Source organism: Corythoichthys intestinalis, chromosome 8 (assembly GCF_030265065.1).
Source record: "Corythoichthys intestinalis isolate RoL2023-P3 chromosome 8, ASM3026506v1, whole genome shotgun sequence".
Lineage (NCBI taxonomy): Eukaryota > Metazoa > Chordata > Actinopteri > Syngnathiformes > Syngnathidae > Corythoichthys > Corythoichthys intestinalis.
The window spans coordinates 29414050-29440576 of NC_080402.1; the positions used below are offsets into that span (position 1 = coordinate 29414050).

The following is a 26527-nucleotide window of genomic DNA, read 5'->3' on the forward strand; positions in this document are numbered from 1 at the left end:
ACCGTCCAAATTTCATTCTATCTAGTTGTATCAAGTTCATTTTGTCTACACTTATAGATTAGTTGGAATTTTCTTTTATCCCAGACAATAGTTATAGGTTGTTTTAATTACCTGCTTTCATGGTATTTGGTGAATGCCATGATGTATCATATGTTAAACATCATTAAACAGTAGGTGCAGTTTTTTTATTCATAGGTTATTTAGGGTAATAGTCCCATATAACCTTGGATGCTTATTAGCGAGCACCAATTCTCAGATCCTCTTTAGTGGAACAGCCAGGCTATATTTTTGAAATTATTATTGTTATGCATAGCTGTGCATGCTTCAAGTACAACAGGAAAAGCTCAATTCAAATGAAATAAATCTGTTTCTCATATTAATAATAATAAGGACTCTAAATAATTTAACACGAAACCCTAATATGTTAGAATAATCTTTAAAAAAAAAAAAAAAAAAAAAAAAAAAAAAAAATTCTTTCTCCCTGCACGATCTCCTGCACAAAGTTGAGCATCTCATTAGTTTGCACGCTGCCTCGGAAGTTGGCAGCGTTGGCGGGGACTTAACTGGAAGCCGAGATAATTGATTTGAAAACGCCGCACATAAAAGTTTTAATTAAAGACGCCCCCGCAACCTTCATATCGCATCAAAACTTTATGCAAATACTTTCTTTGCCGTCGCGAAGGCTATGAACGGCTGCCAGAGTTCCACTTTTTTGGCTTCACCTACAGGGCAGGGCCACTTCCAACAAAGCTCTTTAGCGCTATTAATAATGCACTCTACGGTTGTTTACACCGCCCTTTTTTCGTGAAATATTTATTATTTACGAGGTGCGATCGAGGAACGACGACACACAACAGCCACAGTGCGCGCGTCTCTCCAAATGCGCAGTTTCAACAGAAACATCAGTATTCGAAAATGAAAGTAATTAGACGCCACCACTTTCTTCTTTTTTGACCCAAATTTGCAGGCACGTGCCCATCATGCACTGCTCGGCCCCTTGCTACAAATTCATTTTAATTAACGGAAAGACAGAAGGAACTCGGACGCCTGGAAATCATCTGTACTAAATATGCAGAAATCAAACGGAATATTGATTGGGAAATGTGCCACACAAACGCCGCCTCATGCCAGTGTGACAGACGGCAAAAGGTCAAGGGACATGTAAAGAGTCATATAAAGGACAGAAGTGACGTGATTAAGTAAAACTATATAAGAGTGACAAAAAAAAAATCTTTTGATTCACTTTTGCAAATCGGCAGAGAAAACATGGGAAAGTCAGCAAGAAAGGCATGAAGTTACACACTGAGAAGGAATCCACATGTTTTCCATCGTGGAACTTTAATGCAAACATACGCACACGCACGCACGCACGCACACACACACACACTGCTCTGTTTAAGGACACGGCACGGAGCTTATGATTTATGGAATACAGTATAACTTTCAAAAGATGGGAAAAAATGTGGCTATCACATTTTGGGGGTGTAGAAATAGACAGCTAAAAAGGGAATTGAGATAATAAGATGGTAGAAAAAACGTGTATTATTGAGTAAAATAAAAAGATTTAAGTAACGTCAATGTTATCTGATGTCAGGAACTGCAGGGAATCATGAAAATCCTCAATAAAAGATGGTAAACATCAAGATAGTTTAAACAAAACTATATTTCAAAAGAAACATTTTTTCAATTGTATGTCTGGTGTGTGTGTTTGTGTGTGTGTTAATAAGGGATACAAACAGCTCATCTAATGTTTGCAACACTTTTGAAAAAGTCACAAAAGAATCTGCATTTGTCTATGGTGCTTAAAAATTTCAAAGGTCACCTTTTTTTTTTTTTTTTTAATGTAGAGCTTATAATAAAAAAATCTTTACTGCAAAATATATTTTTTTAAAAAACATCATTTATCATGACTTTTGCTGCAACTGTATTATATTCATGTCTTTTTTTTTTTTTTTTTTAAATGAAATGTGTTATTAAAATATGCAGACCAAGTATTTCTCATTACAAACGTTTTAAAATTAGGATTCGGATGAATATGGCACCAAAGATGAGGGTAAAAAATTGCCTTCCCTTTTTATTTTTCAATAAAAGCACATTTTTACTTACATTAAAATACATGATCCTGTTTCAATGTATTTAGCAATTTAATGTCTTTAATGTAATGTATTTTTAAACAAATGTAAATTCTTATATATTATATATATTACAAGGCCTGTTAAATACACGTGTGATTGTGTCTCTTCACACACACGCACACACACACAAATTAGCTTTATTTCCAAAAATTAAATTATACTAACAGGTGACATGTACCGGTAATATTAATACACTTTGGAAATGCTAAAAAAAAAAATAAAAAAAAAATTAAATGTTCAAGCAAACATACGAGACAGAAAATTAAATTTCGTATTGCAATAAATATTAATACCAGCTATTCAAATATAACCCCTACACCCCATAAAATAAAGAAAACAAAATCCTGTATTTCAAATTTGGTTTTGATTTTGTAGGGGTCAAGGTTTATTTGATTTTTAAAAATATATATATTAATCATCCAAATCTTAACCTCGTACACTACTTTGAATGCACCTCATAGCCACCAATCCAAACCAAATGCAAATGTAACCTAAAATCTCTCTAATTCCTCGAGGGCAATTACGAGGGCATCCGCCCTAACGTGACCCCGAACGCCCCACTAGAACGTCAATGTGCCCCCTGCCCCGGTCGCAAGTGTGCGAATGCAGCTTAATTTCCACTTCCCCGCAGCGGGCAAACAGTCCGTGAACGCAACAAGTCCGTTAAAACCTGTCTGTGGGGTTGAATGTTAAGTTAGGTTGACTTCGCAGTCAGGTCAGTCGCATTTACACATACTGTACAGTACTTGGGGATTAGTTTTATCCTCCCCCCCAAAAATAACGTAGAGAAGCGCCATTTTCTCTCGATAGCGTCGCGCCGCGGTGGTGGGAGTAGCGCCGTTAAAAGAGAAAAGGAAGAGAAGTTGAAAGTGGACGGGGGGAAAGTGTGGGAAATTCCCGGGAAAGGCAGGCAACGCGGCAGACAACGTTACAGAAAACCGGCGTACAGTCAGGAGCACAAGACCGGAAACCAGGACAGCCCACAAAGCGATTCGAATATAATCTTTTTTTATCAGAAGATAGAAGTGCGTACCTGTGTCAAGCAGTAAGGCGAGTACATGACTGAGTCTACAGGTGGCGGTCGGAGCGGTCGCGAGTCAACGTGGATGGAGGAGGTTCACTGCGGTGCCGCATTGCACAGGCTGGCCGACGCTCGGTGCTGTGGCTCGGTGCAGGCTCTAACCCCGCCTCGCTCACTGTGCCGCCGAGCTCCGCACCAACTTTTAGGGGAAACTTTTCCCTGCTCTGCCTCCCTCCCTCCAGCCCTCCCTCACTCACTCTCACTGTATACCCTCCCTCCCCGCTCATGCATAACTGTAACTATACTGTATGTCGACTTGTTTCTTTTTATTACAACTTACAAAATTCCGAGCTTCTCTACTACAACCAATGAGACTGAGTCAAAAATAGTAAAGTGTCGAAATATGTCATTTAATTTCCTCATTTCTCATTGCTCAGAGCACATGTATCAGCCTATCAGATGCCCCCTGGTGACCTCTAAGCGTCCTACTTACACCGTGAAGGATAGAGGTGTCAAGTTTAGACCACATAAAAGTCTTATTTTTTGTTAACAAGACGTATTCAGGTTGCAGGTTAACTTCAGCCCACCCTATATTGCTATAGCTCAATAAATTCCTAGTGAAATACCTCCACAACATTTGGATATTGCAACGTGGTTGCACTAAGTGTTAATCACAAACAAGACAGGTTTTATTCCTAAAAGTATTTAACTATAAGTTGCTGTAAAATGACACCGTTTGAAGATTAACTGTTTCAACTGACAATTTTAAAAATCAATATTAAAGTAATCTTTCAATTTAGATGAAAGTGTAATATGATTTATATGGCGGAAACAGACAAGGCTGAAAAAGCAGTTTCTGCACATGCACCCCTCTTTAAACTAACTGTTGTATTTTAAGCCAAAAGAACTGTTGTGTTTGATAAACACAATATGTTTATATGCTGCCATAGCAGTTTCATGGCGCATTAAGCCCCAGAACTATTTTTAATTTGTTAGTTTTACCCTGGAGACCCCCATTTACAGACACCGTGCAACCGCTTTTGTTTAAAAAAAAAAAAAAGAAGGTAAATGATTATATTTATTATTCAAAATGTCAATCATTTTTAGCTTAGAATCATTAATTGATGACTAATATTTAGTTAAAAAAACGACTTTATAAAATTATTCACTCGCATATTTTAAACTTTTGAACAAATTACGTCACAAAAAAAAAAAGGATCTGTAAATAGGTCACGGATAGCTACCTCATAACTATCGCTTAATTGTATTATATATATATTTATTTATTTATTTTATTTTTTTTTTTTGTTACTGTTGCATTTTCGCCAATATTTTAGATGATAAATAATTGATCCAAACAAAAAAAAGTCGAAAAGAAAAAAATTTAAAAGGGTAAATATTTAAAAATTAAAATCTCGACCACTCCTTGATGTCTGCGATTTCTGCATTGCGACCCTTGTTATATTACCGTGTTTCACCCAATAAATCCCCCAAAAGTCCGGCTGTGGCCATTCACAGCTGTATCTTGACACTCGGTGAGACATGCTACATGGAGTTTTTGGGTCGAAACAAGGTAAGTACGCGATATTATCTCATTAAAATCATGGCGTCTTTAATTATGCTCTCTCATGCTCTCACCTTGAGTTAGGGTTTAGGGGTTTCATTTTTTTTTTTTTCAAATTGCCCTCCTGTTCAAAATTTTTCTTCCCCCAGAAATCTGAGTTTTAAGCTATGATGTATCACACATGCATAAAGGACAATTTAGAAATGGGCCAAATTTGGTGTCTCTTTAAGTCACATGAGTGTTTTCTGCCATATATTAAACTTTGCAATTAAATACAACATTTTGGTGGTGAGTCTCATACAACAGAATCGCCACACCCTACACAGAATAAAATGAGAATAACTGACAAAATCTGTTTCACTGGCAAGAATATGTGATAGCAAAATGTTTTCTAACCAAAATATTGATCTTTTTTGTTTTTTGGAAGATTATTTTAAGACACGACTACATGCCTTGACAGAAACTTGTGAACTTACATGAGGAGTAGGGTTGGGCATCAATTAAATTTGAACGAGTACACGTTTCGATTGCGGTTCCAAACGATTATCGATTACGATTCTTTTGATAGGCATTGTCAAAAAAATTGCATAGTTTATATAAATTTCTTAACTTCTCGATTATTTTTTAAATTATATGAACTTTTTATTAACTTTGCTATGAATTTCTAACAGGGCTATTCTTAACTTTTACATAAATATCAGTCTTTGAACTTGAATATGATGAAGTTTCTTTCCAATTTCACAATATTGTTTATTTTTTAAAAGCTCCCGGAGAAAACATTTACACATATTTTTTTACCTATGTTTTAGAGTGTCTTATGCTCCAGGCATTTATTGTATTGCATCGTTTGTTTTAGGTGGTATTTCTACAAGTTAGTTATGGGCTGACATGTCAGGCGGGGAGTGTATTGTCCCTTGATTTTAAATTGACTACCGTACCTTTTAACTTTGATTTCTTTCTAAACTGATATATTGTTCATCCGTCCACAAGATGTATCTATTGTAACTCCAGACCAGGGGTCGCGTAAACCGAATTTTTCCGTCGTTGACTGGTTTTTTTAAACTGTGACGGAAAAAACTGAAGTCCATCTGTCATTTTGACAGGTTGCAATTCACACCCCAGACCACAGGGTGGCGAGTGAGCATATTAATTAGCTATTGTCTCTCTTGATGCATGACGTCGTTGGCCTTACTCGGAAAAATGTCAAGGCAACTGAGCGTCCGAACTAAGGCTACGTTCATACGACAGGTCTTAATGCACGAATCCGATTTTTTCGTGTTTTTCCGACTCGAGTGAGGCATTAACTTGACTGTCTGAACGTGACAAGTCGCATAGAACGGGACCATTTCAAATCCGATCGGGGTCACTTTCGTATGTGGTCTAAATCCGATCTGGGCCACATTTTTCCAGACTGTCGTGGCGGTCTGTACTGTCCAGTCCCGCAAATCGGATTTAATGCAGCAATTACGTCATCAAAAAGCGAGAGACGGTACAGCTATGGTAGCGGTGCAGCTGTGCGTTATTAGCGCCTAGCTTGCCTTGAACACGGCTTTTTAGGAAGGGTTTTCTCTCTGCTCCATATAAGCAATATTTCAACATTGCTTACACGGCCGAGAGTCGGGGCGAAGTGCCCGTATGTGTGTGTGACATGCACGAACAGTGCGTGCATGCTATCGATCCATTTACTTTGAATATAAGCCTAAACGGGGATTATATATGCCTGTTATTTGTGTCTTCTTTTTAACAGCAACAAGCCTATGGCTACGTTCATACTACAGGTCTTAATGCACGAATCCGATTTTTTGTCATATCTGTGTTTTTTGGCGTGCCCGTTCAGACTGCCTTTGTCCATTGAGACCATTCAAGTATTATGCATGCGCACTAATTCGCAGTCCGACATGCGCTGAGCAAGACGACCCGCATGCGCAGAAGCATCAAAACAAATGACCATACAATCACATATGCTGGCTGTCATCCGTCATTCCAGGGATATCATATTTTGCTTATTAAAAAGAGGACACAAATAACAGGCATAAATAATCCCTGTACAGGTTTATATTCAAAGTATATGGATCGATCGCATGCACGCACTGTTCGTGCATGTCACACACATACGAGCAGTTTGCCCCGACTCTCGGCCGTGTAAGCAATGTTGGAATATTGCTTATATGGAGCAGAGAGAAAACCGATCATTCTCAGGTTTATCCTCAAACCCTTTTTTTTTTTTTTTCTTTTTCCGACCCTTCCTAAAAAGCCGTGTTCAAGGCAAGCTAGGCGCTAATAACGCACAGCTGCTTGATGTGTGATGGCGCTGTGTGGATTCTCTGTTAAGCTTGTTCGGACAGAATATTAATTAAAGATGAATGAAAACTAAATACTATTGAATATCTCATTATTAACATTTAAAAAATTTAAGTGACGGGTAAAAATAGATTATGGCCGGATTTTTATGACCCTGTCAGTCAAAATGACGGACAACGAAAAAGTCTAGCGCAACCTCTGCTCCGGACTCTACAGATTTTCTTTGTTTTTGCTATGTGCGCTTGGCTTCTCCTAGTGGTGACTTACTGGAAGCAGCAGGCAAAAAGAACCTATTACTTTAGTTGGAAAAAAATCCTTGAGGTGTACAGTTGCTACACACCTCCTCTGCACTACACATAGTTGGGAACCCTTGATAAAGCAAAATCTGTACGTTTACACGTTTTAACAGCGGGTCTGATATAATTTTGGTGTGTATATTCTGTTATTTTGTTGTCATTTATTTGAAGCGAAGCAACATGTTTTTGTGCTAAGCTAAATTAGCCACTTCATTCGATTTGCTCATAATGGAGCTAGTCTTTATGTGGCTTCTTCTTCGTGGTGTTTGGTAGCTATTTTTATCTGGTCGGCGATGAGGGCATCGAAACTTGGAATCAAAATTTTAAAGATTCGAACGGTTCCAGGACAACCAGAGTGTTAGTCCAGGATCCCATTGATGCTTGATGCCCAGCCGTAATAAGTAGTAAGGTGTAAAAACATAGATTACAATTATTTGCCAATACATTTCAGCCCATATTAACACTAGAAGTCCCAGAGAATTCAGGTACTCCTACTAGTCCCAAACAATGGCCGATATGGCCTCTCCCCCGGAAAACCCAGAGGTGGCAAAAATGACCCAAGTGCTTTTGAATTGGCAAGTCGTTGTCGAACAGACAACAGCCGTCCATATGGAAATGCAACCACTAGACATACATTAACTTCAGACACTATGACCACAATCCATACTCCATGCCCCTGATTCAGTCCTTCTAAACTATAGACACAATTCTTGCTTTACAATCAAATTGCAGTTCCAAAACGCTTTTTCTTCTTCTTCAAAACAATGTACACATTTGGGCCATTCTTTCTGTCGTTATGTGTGGAGTATAGGAGAGGTGAATTAAAAAATGTGTAAAAAGTGTCAAACTTCATAAATAAATGTAATTAAATAAATGTAGCTTGACTTGAACTGACAAAAACTATCACATGAGCCACGGAGGAAAGGCCAAATCGGCCATTGCAAGGGAATATTAGGAGTGCTTGTCTTGGGAAAGGCCAAGTCGGCCTCTGCTGGGTTTTCTAGTGCTAATCAAATACATTTGAAGCACAATACATTGACCAGTGAATCCGATAAATGTTATTATTTCAGGTTTTTTTTTTTTTTTTTTTCAAATCTTCCCTCATTTTGAATGGGATGCCTGCTGTGGGTTTCCAATAACCTGGGACAGCAAAACACTAGAAAAGTTAAGAAATACTTATAGACGCATGTTTTAAGCATTCCACAGAATAGCTTAATTGGAAACTGTTGTCTGTCATGACTGGGTATAAAAAAGCATCCCTAAAAGACTCAGTTGTTCACCAAAAAGAAGATGGGGCTAGCTTTACCACTTTGTGAACAACTGCTTGAGCAATTAGTTCAACAGTTTCAGAATGTTTCTGAAACGACAGTTGCAAAGAATCTAGGAATTTAATCATCTACATGAAATACATACAGTGGGGAGAACAAGTATTTGATACACTGCCAATGGGTTTTCCCATTGTCAGTGCATCAAATACTTGTTCTCCCCACTGTATTGTCAAAGATGAATCCTACAGAAATCTCAGCACCTAAGCGACAAGGGTGAACAACGCTATTGAATATTTAATTCCCCAAGTGGCATGTAATTAAAAAGCTGCATTATTCTGTAAATGATATTCCCACGTAGCTCAGGGACACTTCAGAAAACCATTGTTAGTTATTATAATTCTCAGGTGGTCAAATATTTTGAGACACTTCACCAGAAAATGCCTCAAAACCTTTGGAACACTACCATGCAAAGTGAACGCCACTGATCGACATCACTCGGAAATGATGTCAGTTTCTCTGGGCCCTATCTCAGCTAAGTTAAACTGGCATGAAGTAGAAGAGTGTGTCAGTTCGACGAGTCCTCTTTTCTAATTTGTTTTGAAAATCATGGATTTTGTGTCCTTTGGACCAAAAAGCATCCAGATTGTCATAAGCATATACGGAGGTCAAAAAGCCAGGATCTCTTATGGAATGGGATCTGTTAGTGCCTTTGGGTGGCGGAAATATTAACCCTTTAAGTCTTCCTTCTCTTGGTGCAAAGTAGTATCAATATGAGGCACCATATTTACAGATCCAGCTTGTTAAAAGTCAGCAATGATGCTTTTTGAAATTTTGCTACATTGGCACTTAAAATGTTTAAAGGTATATTCTGGTTTTGGAGCAACATATGCTGCCATTCATACAACATCTTTTTTAGAGATGTCCATGTTTATTTAGCAATACAATGCCAAGTCATATTCGGCACATTACAACAGTACTATAAAAGAGTACCAGAGCTGTCTGCCAATAGTTCAGACTTGTCTCTTATTTAAAATGTGTGACGCGTTATGAAGAACAAAATATGACAAGGGAGACCCAGAACTAATGAGCAACTGAAGTTGTACATTAAGCATCAATGGCTTTCTTTGTGTTTTGGACTTTGATGCAGATATCCAATTCAAAATGAGTAAATATTTGCATACACAAAAAAACAAATACAATTTCTTACATTGTTAATGTGACAAACATGGTACTGCAGCAATAAGTATTTACAGTAGCAGGAAATGCTCCCTACAACAGCTGACCAAAATTCACATTGAATTAACTTTTACAATGTGGATTTGAGGAGCCACGCTATCATTGCCTGTAAGTTATAAAAGACACCACATCATATTTAAAATAGGAAAAAAACACATTCCGTCTATTTCTACGAACCTCCTGGCATGCTTTGAAGAAACCAAGAAAGTTTTACTGTAAAATGCACATTTGCATCATGGATTCTTGTAATTTATACCCCCCAACCCCCTTTTCTTTTTTAGTGTAACCATGTATAGCTCTTTTTGCAGCAAGCTGTGTATAAACATATGCGGACAGTTGATACCTGAACACGGACCAAGTGATTTAAACCTGCTTCAATTCAACTCCCATTGTATGCAAGTGATACCCTCTGGTTCTAATCAGCCTCGGCTTTATCCTCACCCGCTCCCTGCTCCTCGGCCTAATCAAACTCATATATGCAGGCAGAGTGCCTGCAATTACACATAAGCCTGTGCCTCCAGAGTGTGTTGCAGCATTATGTAGTGAGTGAATAATACTGCGAGTGTGTGTGCATGTGTGTGCATGCTATAGGGTGCGGTCTTGGAGGTTGAAGTCACCCCATTGCTTCAATGCCAAGTTTCTCAAGTGGGGGAGTAGGGGGTACGAAGCTTTACGAGACCTCAGTCTATGCGGGATATTTACCACAGGCCGCGCGCAACACATACACACGCACAAAGAGAAACACACACACACACTTTTCTCAAATGCTCAAACAAACATAGGCAAACAACAATGCAAAAGTGGGGAAAATAGTGAAACACGTGAATGGTACGGGGTTTATTATCCACCCCATTCGCCGCTATTGGGTCCAAACCACACCCCAGCAAGGCATAGCTCCAAACACCAAAGCTGACGCGCACCCTTTCTCTTTCTCCTTTTACATTTCTCTCCGACAAACCGCTTTCTCCTTTACACTCATTGTCAGTGCTATTTATTTAAACGTTAAATAGATCCTGTCCAGAGTAAAATATCTTTGGCGCAGTATAATAAAAGTAGTCTATTTTAGATTTCACACGGGCATACTGTATTTTGTTAGAGTAAGTTGCTGCAACAACTGAACCACTGCATTTCTTACAAAATGAACAGAAAAACTACATAAAAGAATATTGTACTAAGATTTCATGTTTAAATTTATCTTTTAAAATTGCAATGAAAATGCAAAATTAATCAAATTAGAGATGTGACCGGGTCCGATCACGTCATTTTCAAAGTATCGGAGTCGGCAAAAAAATATCGGCCATGCCTTTTTTAATATATATATATATATATATATATATATATATATATATATATTTTTTTTTTTTTTTTTTTTAATTAAATCGTTTTCTAATTGTATTTAACGTTACAGACATAATATGTAACAGTCATCCAGAGTCTTTAGTTTAGGCTTAACGTAGGTTTATCAAAAATATCCCGATAACGGCGGCAATTAATTTATTAAAAAATGTGTCACGTTTAAATATTTAATGCTATTAATATATACGCTGCACGACCCTCTCACTCATTGTCGCGCTCAATCTGTAATGACGCTGTTTTACCTACATAGAGAGATAAAAGGCAGCGCAAAATGAGTAGAGTGAATTTTGGCAGCCTTTCTTCAATTGGTTAAAATCTTGCAATCCTTCTCCCTATGATTAGAAATATCATGGGAAACAACGTGGGGAAGCAGGGTGGCAATAGATCCTTGTCTTAACACCTTAAGTTATTTCCCAAAGCAGAGAAGATATATCCATTGGTTCATCATGGTTTTACTTCCCATCATGGTTCCACTTCCCATCATGCATTGGGGCATGGCTGCAGTATCATTTACTGAAAGCGGCACAAATACACTAGATGGCAATATTTAGTCACAATACACAAAGTAACAAGTCTTTCTATCCGTGGATCCCTCTCACGGAAAGAATGTTAATAATGTAAATGCCATCTTGAGGATTTATTGTCATAATAAACAAATACAGTACTTATGTAATGTATGTTGAATGTATACATTCGTCCGAATTTTATTCATTTTTTTCTTAATGCATTGCCAAAATGTATATGATCGGGAAAAATGATCGGGAATGATTGGAATTGAATCGGGAGCAAAAAAAAGCAATCGGATCGGGAAATATCGGGATCGGCAGATACTCAAACTAAAACGATCGGATCGGGAGCAAAAAAACATGATCGGAACAACCTTAAATAAAATAGTTATTTCATTTATGTTGAAAGAAGTTCTACTCTAAAAGTAAAATGCTTTTGAGCAACATTTATATTTACATTTAGTGCTTGAAAATGAAAACGCTGCCGTAGTTCCGTATATGCAGGCCAGCTTTTGGAAAAAACGGGGGGAAAAAATATAAGCACATTTATGAGCACATTCTGTCTGGATGCCAAGTCAAATTACTTTTGAACTAGGACAAGATAAGGCAAGAAATGAGAAGAATGGGCAGAGCAAATATGTCACATAGTTTTTCTAGAAAATAAACTTGGTTGCATTAAATGTTGCACAGTATTTACAAACTCAAATAATCCTAAACATTTACAACACTCAGGTTAATTCATATGAGACCACCTTGGTGCTGCTGCTTTGATTAACGGAAGTGTTGAAATGGTCTCAACAGTTTATTTTGGACTGAAACAACCAAAGCAATAAGTTTTACTTAAGATGTAAAAGGGATAGAAATATTTTTTTTGTGTAGATACATACATTTTTTGTCTATAGTGGCCTTTTGCTGTAAAATGAGAATTTACGGTTACCAAAGACAAATTTCTTGTGTTTAAACTTATATGGCTATTTAAAACTATTCTCATCTCATGTTAATTATAAACTTTATTAACTGCTCAGTTGCGTTACATAAACACTTAAATGGACTCCTCATGGAGCTGGTCTGAAAAAAACTGATTGGGAAAAACCTAAAAAAATAAGAATCCCCAAATAGCTGTGCTGGTTCAAATTTTCTAACTCTAATCTGTGGTAGGTCTGTGTTGAAAGGTGTCTTGGACCAGTTCCACGCTCTGACCATCTCTCATCTACATGGTTCTTCTACAGTGTCTAACTTGCAGCCCTCTTTGTCTGTGGCTGGAATGAAGCCTAGACACCCATCTCAGTATTCAACACAACACAGGCACTCAGGCAGCCTAACAACAAACTATAGCAACCACAGGAGCACTTACAAAACACCAGAACTCAGGTTTGCATCTAAAAACTTGGTGTTCCCCATCTTGACCGCTACCCTAAGAAAAGCCCACTCCTTCGAGCTCTGGCGGTTTCCAAGACTGTGTTTGCCACACGAGGAAAAACCACATGGTGTGACAACACTTCAGCGCATTGTGGTCTCCCATTGACACGCGCCGCTGGCCGCGCATTTTATGTTTACCATCTCCTGTGGTTACGCTGTACGTTAAAAGCCAAGGCTGATATCGCCATTAGCGGGCTAAATGTGCGAAACAGGTGGATGTGGCTCCCATTCAGATTTTGTTTATGTGAGCTCACTAGTCATATGCGTACAGTACATGCACAGCCATATGCAGTCAGACGGGCCATTATGGCTAACAAGCACCTCATACAACAGTGTCGACATTGGAGATGTTATGGGTCTGTTTGCAATTGGAGCAATGTAATGGGCGCGCTGCTTTTAGAGGTTTACTGTGTGCAATGGCAGTGCATGTGTTCAGTCAACCATTTGTAGATTATATCGAGTTTTTATTTGTTTATGACGGGAAGAACATGTATATGTCTTCTAAATCAGGTACAATACAGTCCTTCATACTGTTATGTCTGTAAATGGAAAAGAGTAGTATTGTATATTGTAGTATTTGGGTCACACTGAAAATTGAATTACAAGAAAAGAAATGGAATATTTCAAGTAATTCAACAACTGAACATCAAAATTTATTCCAAGGTGATTACAACAATTGGTTCCTAAAGATACTGTTATATATTTTTATTATCCCTAAATATTTGTTAAACCATTCATTAATTCATTAATCTTTTTTGCTGCTTATCCTCACGAGATTCACTGGGGTACTGGAGCCTATCCCAGCTAACTATGGATAATGTACACCCTGGTTGCTAGCCAATCACAAGGCACAATAAGACAAACAACCACTCACACTCTTACCAAGGGACAATTTTAATTTGTTCAATAAGCCTATCATGCAGATATTGGGATCTGGGAGTAAACCAGAGTACTCAGACAAAACCCATGTTGTAACGGGGAGAACATGCAAACTCCAAACACGAGGGTCGGAGCCTGGGGTTGAACCCTTGATCTCAGAACTGTTAGGCGAATGTTCTAACCACTCACTGCGATTGCCAAAACAGTCCCATAAAATTATCACTTTTCTTATAACAAAACATAATAGTAAATCAATCCCTACTTCATAAATTTTCTGTATTGTTTGTCTTTGCGCTTTAAACTGAAAAAAAAAAAAAAAAAAAAAAAACTTTAGTCCCCTAATGGAGAAAATTACGCTTGACAAATCTGCACTAAAAAGCGAAACATGTATAACTGAAAAGTTGCCATTTTATGGCGCATTGGAATAATTAATCCCGTAGATTTTTTTTTTTTTTTTTATAAACTATGATGTTGAAAGAGAACGTGTATAATTTTCATACTAAATCCACCTAAATTTCTGCATGAACATTCATCATACGTAAAGGCGTTCAAAAAATATATATATTTTTTAAATGCCACTTTTGCATGAATCTTTCTCATTTTCGACCACAGTGAGTGACGTAGTGAAGATCCTTATAATTCACTCGTCTTTTTTGTACGGCCACAAAATGAATCCCTTGTGTTTGCGGTTCATTGGTTTGTGTGTGTTTGTATACCCTGTATGTATCGGACACAAGGAAACATTCAGGCACTCCTGGGCCTCTGACTGGATCGTCGTTCACCAGGTAAGCGTCAGTAGCCTGCAAAAGAGAAGGAAAGTTGTTGTCAAATAGACTGTCAAAAATGGTTGATACGTACATGTATACTAGGTTACGGTAACTTATGGACATAGGAATATATCATATTCAATAGTAATACCCTTTCATTTCAACCCACCCAACCAAAAAAGCCAACCCGAGACACGATAGGTATTTAAAATCAAGCCTTGGACTCATGTTCTAAACAATGTGTACTAATGATACAGGTAGACATACTGTAGGCTACGTTCAAACTGTAGTACTACGTTCAAACTGCTGGTCAATTACTATTACTTTGCCCATTATTGATACTGTACGTTTTTCATGCAGTATGAACAATCCAATTCTGATTTTTTTTTTTTTCATATTTGACCTCATTAAGATAAGAATCAGATGTCTATCAGACACCTCTGGAGTAAGAACACATATCCGCACATATGCAACTAATACATCATCAACAAGTGATATATGTGACCACTGTTCGACAAAAGAAATAACAGACGCGTATGAGCAATGATGGATGAAGGTGCAGTAAATAGCTTTTCCTTCTTGATAGCGCACGCGGAGCTATCAACTTAAAAAAAAAAAAAAAATTTTAATAAAAAAGGTTTGCTCTGGTAGTATGAAAACCTCAAAATTTGCCATAAAAGTGTGATGACCAAGATTTCTCTGTAATTCCGCAAACATTGCGAAACAAATCAATCTATTACAGTGCGCATGCGTGTGTGGTTACAGACGCTTTCTCTTTACGTTGTGAGTTGCATATGTCTTTACAATAGGAACAGGCACACACACACACATACACAAAATAATGAACTGACAAAAAAAAAAAAAAATCCGGATTGGGCACCATGCCCTGTGGTGTGAACATAGCTATGGCGGAAAACACAGGCAAGACTGAAAAAGCAGTTTCTGCTCTTGCACTCCTCTTTAAAAGAAACTGCTGTATTTTAAGCCAAAACTACTGTTGTGTTTGATAGAACAATATGTCTATATGCTGCCATAGCAGATTCATCCAAACTATTTTTAATTTGTCTGTTTTACCCTGAAAACCCCTATTTACAGACGTCGCGCAACCGCTTTTGTTTCAACCCAGCCATAAAACGAAGGTAATTAATTATATTTATTATTCAAAATGTCTGTCGTTTTTAGGTTAGAATCATTAATTGATGTCTCATATTTCGTTTAAAAAAAAAAAAGACATTAAAAAAATTATTCACTCACATATTTTAAACTTTTAAACAAATCATGACACAATGAAAAAAATGGCGTCTGTAAAAAAGTCACGGATATCTACCTCATAACTATCGCTTAACTGTATTTTTTTTTTTTTGTTAGTGTCACATTTCTCCGATATGTTAGATGATAAATAATCGATCCAAACAAAGAAAAATTGAAAAAAAAAACTTTAAAATGGTGAATATATGAAAAAGAAAATCTCAACCACTCTCTGATGTCTGCGATTTCTGCATCGCGACCTTTGTTATATTACCATGTTTCACCCATAAAATCCCCCAAAAATCCAGCTGTGGCCATTCACAGCGGTGTATTGACACTCAGTGATACATGCTACATGGAGTTTTTGGATCAAAACAAGGTGAGTACGCGATAATATCTCGTTGAAGTCATGGCGTCTGTAATTCTGCTCTTGCGTGCTCTCACATCCAGATAGGGTTTTGCTGTTTAAAAATTTTTTTTTTTTTTTTTTTTTTTTTTTCAAATGCCGGACAATTTTGAAAGTTCGCCAAATTGAGGGCCTACATATAGGCCTCCAATAGGCCTACATGATCAATGCAAATTTGATTTTCCCAAATGTTGGGTCCAAGAAGGGTGGTACACTTCCATAACGCTACATTCAGACTGTCAATTCAGATATTTTTGGCCCAAATGCCACATATATCAGATCTTTTTTATATAATTTGACTGGTACAATTGAAAATTGTGTACAGTATGAACGCTCATGTAACACTAATTTGACCTACGCGTCACCAAAAGGCAGCATCATGATTGTTCAACAAAACAGACTGTGCAAAAAGCAGTACTGAATGAAGGAATCGAAAACAAACAAACAAAAAAACTGGCTCGATCGGAAGACCACCAAGTCAGTCCAAGCACAAAATCCTCGATTTGCATCCAAATAGCATCGGTCTTTCTACTGGTCACCTGCTGCGGTGCTCAAAAGATAGCCGATCCAGATAATTAAAAAAATTTAAGTGATCAGGGAAGCCCTGAGAGATCCTGTCTGTTATGCGAGCAACTTGGCAGTTTTCAGTTCAGTTCTCTGAACGCTCACACTCGAGGAGAATACTACTTGACTGTCGCCTGCAACCTAAGCGTAGCGCCCCCGATTAGTAGCTGGCAGTGTCATCACCCAGACAAAACTCCAAACTGGGATGTGAGAGTAAAATGCAGTTATTGATCAAAATATTTTGGCTCCTAGATTTTTGATTCATATACAGTATGTTGTAACATGTAACATTTTCTGTGTTGAGTTCATATTATGGAAATACGTGGCTTTCCACCAAAGCGTGTGGAAACCCTGCTTCAAAGTTCCAAAGATGTTATTTTAATACCACATCTCTGTAGACAATCTTAAATGTATAATTCTCAGTGCCAGAACAAAGTTCTGACTGACAAACAGCTTCTGCACCAACTCAAGCCAGCCCTGTGTGTAAGTACAGCTCTGTATACACGCATGTGTGCATTCAGCGAGCTTCATTTGTATTCTAATTCAAGCAGGCCAGCAAGGCAGGGTTCTGGCACAGCTCAATGCTGTGAAATGGTCTCTCCTCGCAATGGTGCCGCTGATTGGATCAAGCTTTCCCTCTCTGCTTAGCCGAAGGAAGCTAAATCCCACAGCCGTTGCGGCGTTCTGCGAAATCCTATTTCATTTCACAACTTTAACGGATAAAAAAGCAAACAGGCGCTCTTGTGCCAGCCAGGACCCCGTGACACATTTATTCAGCAACAACATGAGCCCTGAGAAAATGTTTAAATGGGCATATAGAAAAATATAATCACCTGCACATATTTACATACACGCGCACACACACGGGCGAACACGTGCGTGGCACTTAAGTAGACTCGCAGACACAAACCCCGTAATAAGAGCCAGACGCTGGCAGACCGCACAGCCGCGAGTTGTGGCGAAAACAAAGGCTATTCATATCCTTCGCAATGAGAGGCCTCCCTCTCTCCCCCCTCACTGTTTTATTACAGATAATCTGCACTCACAAACCTTCCATTTTTTGGCAATTGTGTGGATTTCTAATCATCTTTATTAGTGCATAAACATTGCTTACGGGGGCAACACACTGCCCATTGTTCAGGCTGGATGGAGGGATAGAGGCCTGCTGATAAGACATTACTGCTCTGTGCTGCATTATAATATGTCGTCTCCTGCCAGGCCACATGTGTCCAATGTCATATCCGATTGGCTTTGCAGATCCATGGCACCTGTGTAGGAGCACATGCCAGCCAACCAGTGCATTTCCAATCAGGTGTGTGGGGCGCCTTCTCCTATTGGCTCATCTTGGTCGGAGACAAGGTCAGGTGGAGCTTCATGCCTCAGCCGATTGGCCAACACAGAGCCCAAAAGAGTGACATCGCCAGTCATTTCCAGTGGCTGCCACGGCCCATTTTGATGATTAATACGTGTGTTGTTGGTAGGTGGCAGTGGGACAACTGGCTCAGTTGGGAAAGTTTAAGGCAACATCCATTTCCAAAGGCAATATAAGGACGAATGTTTTTGGACACATCACTTGGAGAATAAAACAATCAATCAGGAGTTGGTCAGCTTTAGTACCCTGTGAATTTTAATTATTTAAATTGCGTTTCTACAGTGAATGCCCATATATCGGGGGCATACGCCTGCCCAAAATAGCAACTTTTTTATGCTTTTACGAAAGGGCTGAGCGATCCCGCCAAATAAACTGATCATGATTTTTTTTATCATATTGTCTGAACTCAATTCTTTTCACAATATATTTTACTGACCTTTATTTTTATGTTGTTTTTTTATTTTAACTATCATTCATAGATTTCACTATCAGTTGACGGGACAAGAGGCTCGGGGCCGATCCATAGGGGGGCAAGAAAATTCAAATATTTTCCAAACCAAAGCCACTAGCGACCTAAAACTAAAACAGGCACCTCTCTCAGGCATATATGGCTAGGTTCACACTACAGGTCTTAATGCACGAATCAGATATTTTTTCGTGTTTTTCCGACTCGAGTGAGGCATTAACTTGACGGTCTGAACGTGACAAGTCGCATAGAACGGGACCATTTCAAATCCGATCAGGGTCACTTTCGTATGTGGTTCAAATCCGATCTGGGCCACATTTTTCCAGACTGTCGCGGCGGTCTGTACTGTCCAGTCTGTCAAATCGGAATTCATGCAGCAATTACGTCATCAAAAAGCAAGAGAGACGCCACGGTAGCGGTGCAGCTGTGCGTTATTAGCGCCTAGCTTGCCTTGAACACGGCTTTTTAGGAAGGGTCGGACTTGACAACAGTCATAAAAAAAATAAAAATGGGTTGAAGATAAGCCTGAGAATGATCGGTTTTCTGTCCGCTCCATATAAGCAATAGTTCAACATTGCTTACACGGCCGAGAGTCGGGGCAAACTGCGCGTATGTGTGTGTGACATGCACGGACAGTGGGTGCATGCTATCGATCCATATACTTTGAATATAAACCTAAACTGGGATTATTTATGTCTGTTATTTGTGTCCTCTTTTATAAAGCAAAATATGATATCCCTGGAATGACGGATGACAGCCAGCATGTGTGGTCATTTGTTTTGGTGCTTCTGCGCACGCGGGTCGTCTGGCTTAGCGCTTGTCGGACTGCGAATTAGTGCGCATGCGTAATACTTGAATGGTCTCAATGGACAAAGGCAGTCTGAACAGGCACGCCAAAAAAACAGATATGACAAAAAAAATCGGATTCGTGCATTAAGACCTGTAGTATGAACGTAGCCTATGAGTCTCAGTGAGCAGCGACATAAAAAAATTCAAAGTCGTTCCCTCATAAAATCCCAATTAATTATTTTTTTATACAAGCATAACAAAATTTAAAATTGCTATTAAATTCTCAAATTTTAAGCTAGATGCACAAAAAACACCAAATGCAGAGATAGTCACCTATATTTGTAGGATCAATAGCAATATTTGACATACAGTGCCTTGCAAAAGTATTCGGCCCCCTTGAATCTTGCAACCTTTCGCCACATTTCAGGCTTCAAACATAAAGATATGAAATTTAATTTTTTTGTCAAGAATCAACAACAAGTGGGACACAATCGTGAAGTGGAACAACATTTATTGGATAATTTAAACTTTTTTAACAAATAAACTGAAAAGTGGGGCGTGCAATATTATTCGGCCCCCTCGCGTTAATACTTTGTAGCGCCACCTTTTGCTCCAATTACAGCTGCAAGTCGCTTGGGGTATGTTTCTATCAGTTTTGTACATCGAAAGACTGACATTCTTGCCCATTCTTCCTTGCAAAACAGCTCGAGCTCAGTGAGGTTGGATGGAGAGTGTTTGTGAACAGCAGTCTTCAGCTCTTTCCACAGATTCTCGATTGGATTCAGGTCTGGACTTTGACTTGGCCATTCTAACACCTGGATACGTTTATTTTTGAACCATTCCATTGTAGATTTGGCTTTATGTTTTGGATCATTGTCCTGTTGGAAGATAAATCTCCGTCCCAGTCTCAGGTCTTGTGCAGATACCAACAGGTTTTCTTCCAGAATGTTCCTGTATTTGGCTGCATCCATCTTCCCGTCAATTTTAACCATCTTCCCTGTCCCTGCTGAAGAAAACCAGGCCCAAACCATGATGCTACCACCACCATGTTTGACAGTGGGGATGGTGTGTTCAGGGTGATGAGCTGTGTTGCTTTTGCGCCAAACATATCGTTTTGCATTGTGGCCAAAAAGTTCAATTTTTGTTTCATCTGACCAGAGCACCTTCTTCCACATGTTTGGTGTGTCTCCCAGGTGGCTTGTGGCAAACTTTAAACGAGACTTTTTATGGATATCTTTGAGAAATGGCTTTCTTTTTGCCACTCTTCCATAAAGGCCAGATTTGTGCAGTGTACGACTGATTGTTGTCCTATGGACAAACTCTCCCACCTCAGCTGTAGATCTCTGCAGTTCATCCAGAGTGATCATGGGCCTCTTGGCTGCATCTCTGATCAGTTTTCTCCTTGTTTGAGAAGAAAGTTTGGAAGGACGGCCGGGTCTTGGTAGATTTGCAGTGGACTGATGCTCCTTCCATTTCAATATGATGGCTTGCACAGTGCTCCTTGAGACGTTTAAAGCTTGGGAAATCTTTTTGTATCCAAATCCGGCTTTAAACTTCTCCACAACAGTATCTCGAACCTGCCTGGTGTGTTCCTTGGTTTTCATAATGCTCTCTGCACTTTAAACAGAACCCTGAGACTATCACAGAGCAGGTGCATTTATACGGAGACTTGATTACACACAAGTGGATTCTATTTATCATCATCGGTCATTTAGGACAACATTGGATCATTCAGAGATCCTCACTGAACTTCTGGAGTGAGTTTGCTGCACTGAAAGTAAAGGGGCCGAATAATATTGCACGCCCCACTTTTCAGTTTTTTATTTGTTAAAAAAGTTTAAATTATCCAATAAATGTTGTTCCACTTCACGATTGTGTCCCACTTGTTGTTGATTCTTGACAAAAAAATTAAATTTCATATCTTTATGTTTGAAGCCTGAAATGTGGCGAAAGTTTGCAAGATTCAAGGGGGCCGAATACTTTTGCAAGGCACTGTATCAAATAGGTTTTGGCCCAAAATAGCAACTTAAATTATCTTTATTTAATCCAACTTTTCAACAGCAAATAAATCACTCAGTTTTCACATCAGGAACTTAATATTTGAAAACATGCAGAATCATCATAATTTTACTCAACAAAATCAAAATTTGCACTATTCTATATACAATCATAACTTGGTTGAAAAAAGGTTGAATTGCGAAGCTACTATTGCCTTAGCACGGATGCACGTCTTGCTGGCTATCTGGCTCTCATCGTATTTAGATTTTTGATTGAATTTTAGATATAAAATGAAATATATAAAACGAGTTTTTATTATTATTTTTTGTATGGACGCAGAAATGTCTAAATTACTACTTTTTTGCCAAAAAACGGGCAAACTACCTGATCATTTGAATGTAAATTTACACGACTGTGTATGGGTACAACATGGCGGCCATCACAAAACAAAGAGCTTTTTAAGTTGAAACTTCTTCTAAATAAATGCAAACATCCTGCAATTTCTATAGACATGAACATAGAACAGTCTACATTCTTGGATAAAAGCTCAAAGCCAGGCGGTTATCATTCATTTTACGTAAATATTTCATGCTAAAGTTACGCTAATTTTTTCCATGCATTTTTTTCACAATGTTTCAAAGTGCATGCATGGGGCTATTTTATACAATAATTACCTTGAATTCGTCCTTTTTCCACCTAAATCTGGCATTTGAGTTTATACAGTGAAAGCCAAATGCTCTTCCCGGGTCGGCCCCCAACAGGCAAGGCGTGGCGCAATGTTTGTTAGAGCTGTCTTGTCAACTGATCCCATAATATATATATATATATATATATATATATATATATATATACACATACATATATACACATACATATATACATGTATACATATATTTATCTGTGTTCAGATGAGCCACATGAAAACCAGCAGCACTGGATTCTTTGTGTAGGCCAAGTCATTCAGCACCAGTGTTGTTAATCTTACTTTTAAAAAGTAATTAGTTAAAGTTACAAATTACTTCTCCCAAAAAGTAATTGAGTTAGAAACTCAGCTACCTCAACGTAAGAGTAATTAGTTACTCAGCAAAGTAACTGAGGTTACTTTTCATGGTCTACACAATATAACATGATCCATTCTATAACAACTTTTACATCAAATATTTAATATATTAACTGATTGAATTGAACTGTCTTTTTCATTCCAAAAGAACATAGATCACCCTTTTTTGTTTTGTTTTTTTCTTTTTTTTTCTTTTTTTATTTCACCTATATAACAGTGTAATGGTATACAAACTTTAAAATACTGTTTTTCCTGTTGTACTGAAGCCGCACCAAACCGTCATCCCCTTACCAAGGTACGTACTGAACCGTGACTTGTGTGTACCGTCACACTCCTAATATATATGGATATATTTTGCAGTATGCAGGTGAAGCTCTGAATCTCTTCCTTATTCTATCTTTGCTGTAGTTGTTTTGATTTTAAAAAAAAAATAAATAAATAAAATCACACAAGGTTTATGGATACGTCATTCTAAAAAGGTTTAGGGCAAGTGACTATTTTTGGTAAAAAAACAAAAACAAAACAAAAACAAATTATTATTATATTGTAGTATCTACAAGGACAACACCCTCTTGGTGTTGACAATGCATACCGACCAGAAAACAGTCCATTATTTTTCAATTAATTGTTCCCACTTGAACGCCACGAACTGTATGTAAAAAAAAAAAAAAAAAAAGCTCGAGAATTTAAGAATATGCTCGCCAAGCTAAATGCTAATGCTAGCGAGAACACGAATGCTATGCTACCGCTCCGAGCTGCCTCGCATCGCGTTTGCAACGGCGTTATAACCCCCTTGCCCCCCACCCCTCTCGGCCTCTCCAACTCTGCTCTCTCCGTTTCTCTCAGCAGCTCTCGTCATTAAACCAAATTGCAATAACGCATGCCTTCGAATCCTTAGTAATGGTAAAAGGGTTAAAAATATGGAAAAAGTAATTAATTACAGTTACAAATTACTTTTCCCAAAAAGTAATTGCATTAGTAACTCAATTACCTGAATGTAAGAGTAATTAGTTACTTGGCAAAGCAACTCGTGATAATTTTCGTTTTTCTTTTTTTTTTTTTTTCCCTCAAAAAACACAAAAACAAAAAAAACAACAGGTCACACAATGTGAAGTTTAAAGGGTTTTTGCGAAAATTGGCCCTAGCCCAATTCTTTAACCTAAACTTAACTAGACATAGGGGTATTGCGGATATTGCGATAACTAGATAGTAACCTTTACTATCTGTGGAAGTCATTTAATGTTGTGAATCAACCGTTAAAGTTGTTAAAATTGCTCCCGTTATTGCATTAGGTCCCTTCCGTCTATTTTCGACATGTGTAAGTTTTAAAACTGTTTCATCATTTAAAGATAGATTTAAGTTGAGTTTTGCCGATTGAGGAGCATTTTAGATAAAAAGTTACTTAGGTTCACAATACTGATCTGAATACTAATCTCTACGACAGAGCCTTCCTGAGAAATCTACTGCTTTAAGATGGTGGCTGTTTACTAACGCATCTAGTTCTTTATTATACATGTTGCTAATGCAGCCGTGTCTGTCATTTGCTTCTAGTTCTGTATACAGTGGGTAGAACAAGTATTTGATACACTGCCAATTTGGCAGTGTATCAAATACTTGTTCTCCCCACTGTATATGTGATATCTACCGAAGCATCATGTGGGCGTAGTTTGTAGGCTATCGGTTACAGTCAGGTATTATTGGAGCCACCTAACATAGTAGCATCGCGTTTGCAACAGCGTCACGCTCCCTTGTAAGAGTGTGACAATATCTCGATACAGCGATATATCGCGATATTTTGCAACCCGATCGGTTATCGATATGCTCCCGCCAAGTATCGATACTTTTATTTGACATATTCGCCATTGGATCCTTAATGTTTGTTGAGCAATTCCTTGGTGGTCCACTAGGGGCGCTCAGGAGTTGTGGTGAAGGTAAAGTGCGTACAAGTTGTCTAGAGAAGAAGAGAGGAAGCTCCAAGTGGGTTGAAAAAAATAAAAAGGCTTTGTGAGAACGGTGGAGAAAATTTGAGAAAAATATTGCTACAAATCACACTTGTGGACACATTTTAGATTTTACACCAACAAGAAAGGAAGTAAGGTGAACAAGGACTTTGCTGTATGCAAGAATTGTCTAACAAAAATAATGTTCACTGGCTGCTGGTGACGAAGTGGACACGGATTTCTTCACTGCTTCGCTTTAATCACTTAAGGTAAGAAAGTTTTGCAATGTATTAGTAATTGATTTTTTAATTTACATGAATTATTTTGATTACATTTGGTGTTGAATGATATAAAATAAACCAGGACCCTAAACTGGATGAAAATGAATATCAAACAAGCCTACATGAATTTACTGATTTATTTGAGAACCACTTTCCTTATAGTTTGCTACACAAACTGTTATTACTGCCATTTTGATACAACAAGCCATAAAAATGGTTTGACTAGCTTCCAAGATATATAAGGTGATGTGCATGATAATGAATGTAGCCTACATATTACAGATAGGTAATTATTGCATTTTCTATTTCTATACATTCAATTCATATTTTTTTTAATTCACTCAAAACTTCCAACACACAAAAAAATCAGGATTTCAACTCAAAAGATATTAAGTGGCTAATATTTTTTTATTTATTTTGTTTTTAAGGTGAGGAAGAATGTGACTGAGTCAGACATCTCAAATGCTGAAGCAGATGGTGGAAGTGCTCAAACCAATGCTTTTGGCAACAAAGGTCATATACGAAGAAAAGACCCACCAATTTTATCATTGCCCCACTCCAAACTCAACTGCTGACTGACACCTACAGCACTGTTGCATTTTTTCCCAATAGATTCAAAACTTTAAAGGTGCCATTCATCATGATCTCTCCAAGAAATATCAGTGGTTGTGGTTGGTTTTCTCTCCATGTGCAGGTACACAATTTGTAGTAGATTTATTTTTTACAGCAATGTTGCACTGAAAAGGTGTCACTGTTTAATAAATGACTAAAAGTATTTTTTTCTATTTTGAAATGTTTTTTTTTTTTTTTTCGTTTCAACAGTTGTATCGTAGAATATCATGTATCAAATTTCTGACCAATATATCGATAATCGCTGTATCGTGACATCGCGAGATAATCGTTATCGTGAGCCCTGTATCGCAAATCGTATCGTATGGTGAGGTGCCCTGAGGTTCCCAATCCTACTCCCCTGCCTCCGCCCCACTCCTGCTCTGCTCTCTCGTCTCCATGAGTCTTTCTTTGTCAGACTTTTCTCGCGTCAGTCAACCAACATAGTAACGCACGGCTTTCCCGCCTCATTAACGGTAACGGCGTTGCCAAGATGAGAAAAGTAATTATTAGTTTACTCACTACTGAAGAAAATAACGCCGTTTGTAACGCCGTTATACTGTAACGCGGTTATTAACAACACTGTTCAACACAATACAAATATTACTGCCACAGCATTTGTTTTAGCAGGTTTTGGAGGACTTTGTTAAAATTGTGTTGCCCCCTCCCAGACAGAAGAAAAGTTTGTCTGAAAACAAAATAGCATCTTTGTATTGACTTCCTATCGAGCAAGCAGCACAGAGCCATTCTAATGCTCTTTTAAGTCATCCTCCACAGAAACAGGTGTTGATCACATTGTGAAACACTGAATAACATGACGCTAATAAATAGGCTAAGCTCACTACCTGCCACTCGGGAGGCCCCAACATACTGACTCTCCTTTGTAGTAAAGCCCCCCACCCCCCAATAAAAACTCCAGGCCCTGAAACGTTCCCTCCCGCAGCGCTGTATAAATTATAAATTGTACTATATATATAACATATGCCCGGCCCATATGGCCAGCCCTGAGCAGAAAAATCTCAAAGCCCTCCTTAATTAACATTTTA

General features: G+C 38.2%; 1 protein-coding gene across 12 annotated transcripts in view; it reads right to left on the reverse strand.

Annotated features, from left to right (window-relative positions):
• Positions 1-26527, reverse strand: part of nfixa (nuclear factor I/Xa) — a 235507-nt gene that overhangs the window by 201709 nt on the left and 7271 nt on the right. For 11 of the 12 annotated variants that reach the window (XM_057842735.1, XM_057842734.1, XM_057842729.1 and 8 more), the window contains exon 2: positions 14698-14781. In XM_057842735.1, coding sequence (XP_057698718.1) covers positions 14698-14781 — 84 coding nt within the window. Of the gene's footprint in view, positions 1-3168; positions 3384-14697; positions 14782-26527 lie in introns of those variants that run through there. The other variant, XM_057842725.1, reaches the window with a different exon arrangement.